An 11183-nucleotide genomic window follows, 5' to 3' on the forward strand; every position below is an offset into this window, starting at 1 on the left:
AAGAATTAAATAATTTATCCAACAATCACAAAAGCAAGTAAGTAAAAAATATAGAAATTGGCCCCGTAATATCTCATTTTCTGTCACGAAAACAATAAAATTTCTAAATTAAAGTCAAAAGAAGAAACAAAAAATCAAATAATATTACAAATTTATTATAATTGCCAAAATCTCTATTATATGTATACGGAAAACTAAAATTACTCAAATCACTATTGTCATTCGATTTACTGTAAAAGTAATAGGAGTCTAAACCATTCTAAGAAAAAAAAAAGTAACCAGACAAACACGTTTATCCAAAAAAAACTCCACCACTGTTTCTCTTGAAGGTGCGCCGACATATGTCGGTATATATATATATATATATATACTTCTCCCGAATCCATGCACAAATTAAGAAAATAAAAACATAAACGGTGTTATTAAGATTTATCATTTTCGACGACAAAATCAAACATTGGACTGCCATAGATCTTTTTAACATTTTCTTAACTTTTCGATCAATTATTTGTGATGAAATCTTGGAATTGGTATTATCTCATTGGTTAAAATACTTTATGAAGAAGAAAAAGAAAAGAGGTAGTCATTTTACGTGAATAAATTTACTTTTCTTAATGTCGGCATACATGCATTCTAAAATTCACGCATACGATAAAGTACTAGTAAAAGAAAAGTGAAATTGACAAAAAAAATAATACGATTGTAATCCATTCATGAATTATCCAAACCCGAGCCTAAACCCAAACTCAAACCCAAATCCAAATCCAAATCCGTACGTGATAATGATTGGTAATTTAGGTGTTGAAATAAGGCTTAACTCTGTTACCAATTCCGCCCACGAGAAATAGTTTCAGTGGCCCCTTTCACCATTCACACAAGTCCAGGTTCTCTTCCTCAACTCTTTTCTCTCTTGTTCTCCTTTTCTCCCCCCCTATATCTTTTCAATAGAACCAAATTCAAAAGCGGCCTCTACTTCTCTTAACATCCTTAACTTTCAAACAAACCACCATAACTCCCACAATTCCACTTCATGAGGTCCAATAACTGACAACACTTACCAAAACAGTTTTTTTTTATTTATCAATATTCTCCTATTTCAAAGAATTCAAAATTAATCCGATGGAAATGGAGAATATTCCGACGGGTTTCACCTACTTAGGCCGGAATTTTAGCGACCTGAACATCAATGACAACTCCTCCTCCGCCTTCAGCGACTGCAATAGCGACAGGTCGGGCGAGTTCTCGTCCGCAACATCGGAGAGCCGCCGTAGGCTCTGGCTCTCTTGCGCCGGCGCCGCCGACGATTACTCTGACGAAATTATTCCTCAATTGGTATCCGGCTTAGAATCCTCCTCTGTCGATGACCAGAAACAAGCCGCCATGGAAATCCGGCTCCTAGCTAAAAATAAGCCAGAGAATCGGCTCAAAATCGCCCGAGCCGGCGCCATCAGGCCACTTATCTCTCTCCTAAATTCATCCGACTCTCAGCTTCAAGAATACGGCGTCACAGCGATTCTGAATCTCTCTCTTTGTGACGAAAACAAGGATCATATTACGTCATCCGGTGCAATCAAGCCGTTGGTTCGAGCCCTTAAAACAGGGACATCCACGGCGAGAGAGAACTCCGCGTGTGCGCTTCTGAGGCTATCACAGGTGGATGAGAAGAAGGCCTTGATCGGACGGTCAGGAGCGATTCCGGCTTTAGTAGATCTATTAGAGAACGGAGGAATTAGAGCTAAAAAGGACGCATCCACAGCGCTTTACTCTTTATGCTCCATAAAAGAAAACAAGATCAGGGCCGTTGAATCAGGGATAATGAAACCGTTGATTGAATTGATGGCGGATTTTGGGTCCCACATGGTTGATAAATCAGCGTATGTGTTAAGCTTATTGGTGGCGTTGCCGGAGGCAAGGTCGGTGTTGGTAGAGGAAGAGGGGATTCCGGTGTTGGTGGAGATAGTGGAGGTTGGGTCTCACCGGCAAAAGGAGATTGCGGCAGCAATTTTGCTGCAATTATGTGAAGATAGTGTTGTTTATAGGACTATGGTGGCGCGTGAGGGTGCTATTCCGCCGTTGGTTGCTTTGTCTCAGTCGGGTACTAGCCGCGCCAAGAGGAAGGTTAGTTGTTCTTAAATCTTATTACTCCGTATTGTCCCATATTATTTTTATTGCCTTTACTATTTTAGATAAATCATACTACGACATTCCAATTTGCCAAAATTCAAATCCAATTTTGATTTCTTTAGTAAATGGATGACTTTAAGTGGAGTTGTCTCTTTATTTTATCTTACATGCTTTGGTGCAATTCCTATTATAAATTCCAATAACTTAGATATACTATGCCCAAAGAAATCTAAATACACGATCATTATCATTTGATTTGTTTTATTTTTGTTTTAAGTAGAATCACTCGAATTGTTTTTGCTCATTTCAAAATGACTAAAATGACTGGAGAGTAGGTGCATTATAGAAGTGAAAGGTCCAACGCGAATACGCGATAGAGGTTTTGTTCATTGGAGTAACAAGTAGAATGAATCATGGACAAATATAGTAAAATAGAATGAATATTATTTTTTTGCCGCCCATTGCTATAACTTAATATTTTCTTGGGATTTTTTAAAAATATATAGTTCTTGAAATCTTTTTGATAGGATTAAAATATCTTTGAAATAGTCTAATATTGGACCAGCAAGTTTTCAGGATATTAAAGGAAAAAATTAAATGTTAAGATTTTTTTTATAAATTTGATGTTTGAAATATTTGCGGTTCCATACACATGACGTTGGAAACATTTCACGTCCTTGTTGAAAACTTGGAATGATTAGTACGGAGTAGCATACTTGCATTTCTAGTCTTGGCAGGTTTTTCGGTTACATTAAAATTCAATTTGCTATTCTTCTTCCATACGGAGTATTGCTTTTGGTGAAAGGAGGCATGTAAAATAAGAAGAAATGAGTAATGTCGTTGTTATTTGTCCTATTCATATCACCTGAAGTATCCATGTCAGATTTCGATGTTAGTTTGTGTCAAAATTATTGAATTTTTTACAAAATAGTCAAGTCAGGCACTTAAAATCTGACATACACATATTCATGTGAATCATGCTCTGCATTGATGCTGAATCCGAGTAACATATATCAATGGTAGTCAAAACAGGAAAACACATATAGTACACCCTATTATATAGGAAAAGAAAACGAAAAGAAAGCGATAGTGAGAAATTAAAATGAAGTAGGAGGGTCCTGACTGAGTCACGTTGATGGAAAGTTGAGGTGGAGGCTTGAGGATCACTACAAAGAACAAACTAGGACGAAATATAAATTGGCTAAGGAATGGGGAAGAATCCTTTTCAATTTGTCAGTTTTCACCAAATAAAGAAGATTTCTTACCTACCATTGAAATTCAAGCGTACATGTCTATATACGTCTATTTCATTACTCATCTCGCATTACTTTCTAGAATTTCTAAACCATATTATTCTTGTAAATTTTTTCACCATTTCTTTTTTCACATTCTTTTATGGGAATATTCTCAATATTCCACCTTAATGCTACTCCCTCCCTTAATACTCACACCGCTTTTCTTTTCGTACCGTCCCTTAATACTTACACCGATTTTATAAATGAAAATTTCTACCAATATTATATTATTTCTTACACTTACCTACTAATTCACTTACACTCCTACACCCTACAACAAATCATTTAAAAATTCACTCACCACACACCACTCCTCGCCCCTTACACATTTCCCACTAAATATATTAAAAAAAACATCTCACTATTAACTAACACCCATTAAATTAATAAGTCAATTCAAGTGTTTTAATACTCTGGTACGAGAGGGAAGGAGGGAGTAGATAAGTAGATAATGATAATTTGGACAATAGTTGCTCATGGAGTCGAGTTATATATATATCCGTAGATAGAAGGCACTTCCGAATGTTTATACTATTTAAGCAAAACATTATTGGCTTTTTAACTTGCAGTGTGGGCCGGTATCAATAGTTTATTCGTTTTTAGAGTTTATTTAAATCTCTCTAATTTAGATACGATAAGTTCAAGAAAAATAAGGGTTGATTAAATAAAATTTATAATAAAGATAAGTTCTGATAAGTTTTAATAAATTCAGAAAAATAAGTGAAAATCAGGTTTATAGAACGCATCTTAACTCGATTTCCTCCAAAATCAGGTTTAAGAGTAACTCTAGGAATTTAATGCAAGTATATTAGAGACAATTGGTTTTTCTATCTCTCTTCCTTCTTAGAGCATGTACATTGGAGCTCTTGAGTGGTTCTTGAGGGGCTTTTCATGGAGAGTTACTTCAAGGTACCTCTTGTCGAAGAGCACTCTCTCTTTGAAAAGTGGGGAGTAACTCTGAAAAGTGGATAGTAACATTAGTTAAAAAGACAATTAATTATGGACCACGAAATGGTAAAAAAACATTTTAGAGCTCACTTGAGGCACCAACCAATGTTGGGTGTTTTTAAGAGTGAATTCTTGAGTGTGTTTTGTAGAGAGATGGTGGTTGAGAGAGAGTAGAGAGCCCTCCAAGAACTCTTTTGAAGAGTCAACCAATGTGCTTTTATTTGCACCACTTGTTGTTTCGATGTTTCTAAATATTTGACACACTTTATATTTTGACATTTTATCACTGTTTCTTTATTGTTCCTTTCCCCTAATAACTTCAATGGTAATAATTCTTTATTGTTTCTCTTTCCTAATAACCCTATTTGCTTTTATTATTTATTTCTCAAAGAACAATTAAAATTTAAAATAACCCAACAAATACTATTTTTATATTAGTTTCAGGTTTGATTGGTCACAATGAAAATCTCCTATAACGATTCATGTTAGCCGGCCCCAAATCATTTTGGGACTAAGGTTTTGTTGTTGTTGTTTGTCTGTTTAGAACTTACCAACCTCCATCGCTTCCCGTCATTCCTAATTAAGTAATTAGTTATTCTTTCATGCAAAGTCCTTTCTTAATTAAACCTTATGAATTTCTTCAAAAGTGTAATGCTAACCACAGTAAAGAGAACGTGGGGAAGTACATAGAAAATGGGACCTGGGGAAGACGTAGCTATCCTTGATGCCGTGAGCGGTACACCTACTATTCTTTGAATGAAAGTTTTAGCGTAAACTTTCATTGCAATAAACAAAAAAGAAATGAGTTTACCTATATTTTGATTTTCTTATGAAGCATGCTATGTGATTTTTCGAATAGATAATTACTTTTTCCTAATAAAACTATTTTCAATCTATATCACATATTAATATATGATAGTAATTTTACACCCTCATTGTCGTTCTCGTGTGTTCTACGCCACAGTAGTAATGGGATGAGATTGATGTTAGGATGTAAAGTATGTCATTCTATTTTACAACTTTGTTCTCGAGTCATATGAATAACGTTTTTAATTCTTCTACCGTTATCAATGGCGAAGATAGACAGTATTCAGTCTCTTGTATAAATAATTGGTGACTAGAAAAGAATATCTTAAATTATAGCGAGTGAATAAAATTATGTATTAGTTTCAAGAATAAATCTAAAGCCTTGTATTTTCGATTTGTAATGTCTGTAGTTTTACACAATAATTTAAGGAAAATGATTATAGACGGTTTGAATAAGAATTATAGAACAGCAATGATAAGTAGATAACAAGAGAATGAATGTGAGATGTCGGAGAATTATAAATGTAGATTAAAAATAGTTATAGAATATAGAGCAAATCGGGTTGTCTTCTTTTGAGCATAAATATATTATTGTGTGTCAATGTGAAATGAACCTTTCAACATCCATTATTAAGGTGGGGGGACACTATTATTTAGCGAATATAATGTGTGTGTGTGTGTGTGAATGTTATCTTGTTGTTGTTGCCATTCCCTAATTGTTGGATGTTAGTTGTGTGACATATAATAACATGTTGGTGTTGCTCTTGATTGTGGGACAGGCGGAGACATTGATTGAGCTTCTACGGCAACCAAGATCCGGCAACGCCGCTGCCAGAGATATTTGATTACTGTCTTTTATTGTCCCACATGCTCTGCGTCCTCCTCACCCGACCTTCCATATTCTCCTTTTCTAATTCTCTCCCCCGCGTCCTCTATTTCACTTTTTTTTTAAAGCGTTTTTGGTAGAGACTACGTTTCTGTATGTGTGTATTTATTTTCTTTTCGCTTTAAGTCGTGATATTTTCACATAGGTTTTTTTTTCTTGCTTTGGGGTGAGGACGAGTCGAAAAAGAGTCCAAGGGTTCGTGTTTGATGCGTGTAAATACGCTTGTAAAAGTTGTTTTGAAATATATATGATCAATAGTCAGTCTATATCTTAGATGGAGTGATGAGAGGAAAAAGAAGAAAACCATAGAAGAAAGGAAAGGAAAGGAAAGGATTAGTGAAAGTAAAAAGAAACAGAACCAGAAACAACAGTGTAAATAGTTTGTTTCCATGTTTGTAAAGCTAAAGAGCAAAGAAATTATGAGAGATGTTTGGAGTCTCCTTTTCTTTTATTTTATGTTTCCTTTCTTGGAAAACTTTTTGTTTATTAAATGCGTGGGTGTTCCAAATTCTGCATTTTCATTGAAAAAAGTTGGCTGCTCCCCGTAAGTACGACCTTTTCTAAAAGAATCTCCATAACCCCTCTTGCTTTAAATAAAGGAGGATTAGGTACTTACATCATTTCTTAATTAGCATATAAATAGCAAATGTTATCGGATAGAAAAGTTATTTCTGCTTTCATAATGGGATTAACTCGTGGAAAACACTAATTAATCTATTTTATGTTGGTAACATTGCTTCAAACTTTGCCAAAGAATATACCTTTTTTTTTTTTGATTACTATTTATCGCCCCCATATTACTCAAAATCGCCCAATTTATTTACCTATATACCCTCCTTTATTTGTCCCCCTTATTTACCCTCTTAATTTCCCACCCCAAATCTAACCACCGCCACCATCACGTCGTCGGCGAAAAAATGACCGAGTCTTCACAAGAGTTTTTTTTGTCCGGAATTTTTTTTAGAAGCTTGTGTATTTTTAGCTTGTACCATGGTACAGCCTTATGAATTTTAAGCTTGTACCATGATACAGACTTATGAGTTTTTAGGTTCAACCATGGTATTGACTTATGCAGTTTAAGCTTGTACCATGGAAGGAGCTAAAAAATCATAAGCATGTACCACGGTACAAGCTAAATATTCATAAGTCTATATTATTTAAGGTTTTGATTTTTTGTTGCATTTGATTTAATGTAATCGGGAAAAAAAAAAAAGACTTATGAATTTTTAGCTCCGTCCATGGTATAGGCTTATGAATTTTAAGCTCCTTCCATGGTACAAGCTTAAATTGCATAAGTCAATACCATGGTCGAAGCTAAAAACACATAAGTCTGTACCATGGTACAAGCTTAAAATTCATAAGCTTGTACCTAAAAATGCATAAGTTTCTAAAAAAATTCCGGACAAAAAAAAAAAAAGAACTCTTGTGAAGACTCGGCCATTTTGTCGCCGACGACGTGATGGTGGTGGCCGGAGGTAGTGGCCGGCGATGGTGGCCAGCGGTGGTGGGAGAGAATTGGAAAGTAAAATTAAGTAAGGGTACTAATGAAAAATAAGGGAAAATAGTGGGGCGGCTTTTAGCGCTCCACTTTTTTTTGACAATTGCTAAATGTGCAAAAGAAGTAAATTACAAGAGAAAACAGTTTGAAAAACTAACACCCTCCCTTCTACATTTGTTTGCAATCTCATGAGCCTTGTTAACCGCTTCTCTATCCATTTTCAAGATCGTGCATTTCCTGGGAGTTGTCTAACTTCAGAATCTGAGAGACGATCCAAATAAGATACATTCTCGTGCAGGCTGGTTTTTGCAAATTTGAAAGTTAAACTGTTGAGTTTGTTTCTATTCGAATATCTTCCATATGTTGCTCTTTAGCCTAAGTTATAGCTTGGAGGCATGCCTAGGTTTCCGCCTGTTGTGAAGAGGTAGCCAGACCATAGCTTCCTCCCCATCGTAAATGTGTGTTGAGTCATTGATCTTGTACGTCCAACCAGTTCTGGCGCGGGCTTGTGTTCTTGTCCCAAGATCCGGCCACCTGCAATAAAAGGTTAGTGGAGAAATTACTATGTTGTCCAATGTTATGGAAATTGAAACCAGGTGGTTCCACCGGTTGGCCTTCTCCTAGAAATGCCTCAGTACTCGCAAAGGTTTGTTGTTGTTTAAAACTCAATTCTCCGTTAAGAAAAACTTGTCTAGCATGACCATCCCCCATATTGAAGGCCATATCATTTCTTGTTATCCGTAAGCTCCATAACATGCTCAAGAATCGTAGCATTCGATGGCTTCCATGACCATCCTCGCTATGAAATAGCAGGATATAGCTCTGTACACCCACTCCAGTAATGTGTGCAATTGATGTTGATTGGCGACCACCCTTAAAAGATCCCAGGCAAGGCTTTCCACTGAACAGTATCTAAATAAGTGGTTGGTGTTTTCCTCATTTCTTCCACAATGTTCACAAGTTGTATCAATTTAGATCCTTTAATAGGCCAGATTAGACTTGACTGGCAGGCCATTATGCCATATTTTCCAGAGTAAATTTTCCATTTTGGGAGGATTTTTAGTTTCCAAATCAGATAAAGGTAAGTGTTGTGGTGGTCTTGGAGTTGGTTGTCATCATCTTGTGCGTTACGGTGTTGAATGATAAAAGTATACATATATGGGGGCTTTTTGTAGTCTTTTCTCATATTTCGTATTATTTGTATTTGGACTTTGAATGTAAGTTTTAAGCATTTGATGAATCTCATTTAGGACTCACCAAAAACTCAAACTTGGTCCGATCTTTTATCAAAGAGTGTGACCACCAGTTTTGACTTGATTTTTTGCAATCCCACCCCGTAAAAGGGAGCCAAATTCTAGTATCACACTAGTGACGTTATCGAATTGGACCATTGAAAATCGAAATTCAAAACATATAAAATGCGTAAAATACCCCTACGGCTTAGAAATTTCGAATCTCGATGGAATCGCCACCAAACAAGTTTATGGGTCCGGTTTGGAAATACCTAAATGACTCGGGATAAGGCTAGGACTTGAAACCGCAATAAGACTCGGGTAAGGGAACGAGACACTTATTTTGGTAGACTTGAAAAGTTGGTTCATACAAGACAAGGATCATTTTCGTGCATAATCCTAATCATGGCACTACGTTTAGGTTGGTGAGCATGCATATTTAGGACATTGAAATTGCTAATTGTACGTGATCACTTCGCTTTAATTAAAATTTAGGGAGCCTAAACCGGTTGTCCAAAAATTATATTTGTTAAGCGTGATTAGAACTTGTAGATTGTTGATTTAGCATGTTAGGTGATGAACGCAATAATAAATAAAGAAAGCATCACAATAGAAAATAAAGGTGCGAAATTACACATCACCACCTAGAAAAAGGACTAGGTGTAAACCAAATCGCCTAGAAGGACAAGGCGTGAAAAATAGAACGAATAGTATAAGTGCGGAATTGAAATGCAATATTGAAATAAGAAATAAAGTATTGAAATTGCATAATAGAAGTTGTATAAATAATATTGAAAATCCGATTGAGAAGCACTTGCTCAAAAGTGGCTTGGCTCCTCAGAAATCCAATCGTAGAAATAATCTCACTTTGAAATTAGTTGCTCATTAAAAAGTATCATCGATTTTGTATATGAATATTGAAATAAAGCTTGAATATTGAACTTGAATGAATATGGAACTTGAACATTAAATATTGAATATTGAACATTGAACTTGAAATTAAGAGGCTAAACTCTTAAAAGGAAAGGCTGGACTTTTATGTAAAAAGGCTTCACCTTTAATTAGCTTCATTACTTGAAATTGATTATAGTTTAAAGGGAAGGATTCCCACATAAACATCATTGAATATTAATTATGGAATTTGCGTTTGTACATGAGACTTTAGTAGTTCATGTGTTCTAGTTTAGAAAAGGTTTTGCACTTTCCCAAACATTGTTGAACTTGTATAAAGTTAAGGATTTTTGAAGATTTTCATTATGATTGTTGTAAGGAACACTTTCAAGGATGAAAGCCTCACTTACTAATCATGTTTTATTGAACTTGAAACCTAGAAATGGAGTATGAAAGACCATTTAAGGAGGATTCAACCATGAAACCCTTAAAGGTTATTCCTTTTTGTACAAAACCTAGTTTTTATGAGTTTTGAACTCACTAAACATTATTGGTTTATTGGAAAATATGGAAGATTAGTGAATAAATATGAGATTTTAGGGACTCGGGTTAGCTAGATTTGCTAGGTTGGAGCTTCCAAAATGATTTCCCAATTACTTGAATATTAGAAATTATAAGTGATTTTTGAAAGATTGAATTTTGGAGAGGATTTAGAAAGTGAGGATTGATTTTAGCATTACGACGTTAGGTTATTTCTGATTTTTTTCCTCTTCCTCATTTCTGGAAAAATGAGGGGTTTATGTAGAAAAACGGCTGGAAAGACGCCAAAAGTATTGCGCCTGGCACAAGTACCTTGTGAAGGAAATAGTGCCCTTGGTGCAAGTATAAATATAATATTAAGTCTAATAAATGCGGTTCGGTATTAATTAACAAGTTAATAATTCAGTGAGATCAAGTGAGCTGAATGCCTAGCTAGAGGCCGCTTCAGTTCAAGTGGAATTAATTATATTAATCCACAACTTACTCTTGACTGAACCCGTAGGGTCACACAAATAGTACGTAAACGAATCAAGTATTTAATGGCATTAAATACTCCATCTATGGATATTCGGAATCGACGGGTCTTGGTTTCAGTGGGAGCTGAGATCGTCACAAGCAAAAAATGAATACTCCGGAAACGATGATATTACCGGAAACGGAAATATGGATCATATCAGAAATAAAAATATTATCCAAGTCGTAAATGTTGCCGGAAACGGAAACATGGTACGTATCGAAAAATATTAATGGAAATGGAAATATTGCCGGAATCGGAAATATTGCCGGAAACGGAAATATTGTCAGAATCGGAAATATTGTCGGAACCGGAAAATAATTCCGGAAACGGAAATATTAAATATTTGTTCGAAACGGAAATTAATTCCGGAAACTGAAATATTTCATGAAATACCCCCGAGTTTTGCCATAATTCGCCAAACGCCCATCAAGTTTCAATAATTCAT

The 11183-nt window shown here is 35.4% G+C and overlaps 1 protein-coding gene across 1 annotated transcript; it reads left to right on the top strand.

Moving 5' to 3' along the window:
- The first annotated feature begins 826 nt into the window (after positions 1-826).
- LOC110786184 (U-box domain-containing protein 4) lies at positions 827-6516 on the top strand. The gene is made up of 2 exons (XM_021990722.2): positions 827-2118; positions 5954-6516. The coding sequence occupies exons 1-2, from the start codon at positions 1120-1122 to the stop codon at positions 6017-6019; spliced, it is 1065 nt and encodes a 354-aa protein (XP_021846414.1). The 5' UTR covers positions 827-1119; the 3' UTR covers positions 6020-6516.
- Positions 6517-11183: the final 4667 nt, after the last annotated feature.

This window comes from Spinacia oleracea, chromosome 3 (assembly GCF_020520425.1).
Source record: "Spinacia oleracea cultivar Varoflay chromosome 3, BTI_SOV_V1, whole genome shotgun sequence".
NCBI classification, from domain to species: Eukaryota; Viridiplantae; Streptophyta; class Magnoliopsida; order Caryophyllales; family Amaranthaceae; genus Spinacia; species Spinacia oleracea.

Coding starts and splice junctions, on each gene's coding strand:
- LOC110786184 (XM_021990722.2), top strand. CDS start 1,120: ATGGAAATGGAGAATATTCCGACGGGTTTCACCTACTTAGGCCGGAAT. Junction 2,119..5,953: donor CTAGCCGCGCCAAGAGGAAG/GTTAGTTGTTCT, acceptor ATTGTGGGACAG/GCGGAGACATTGATTGAGCT.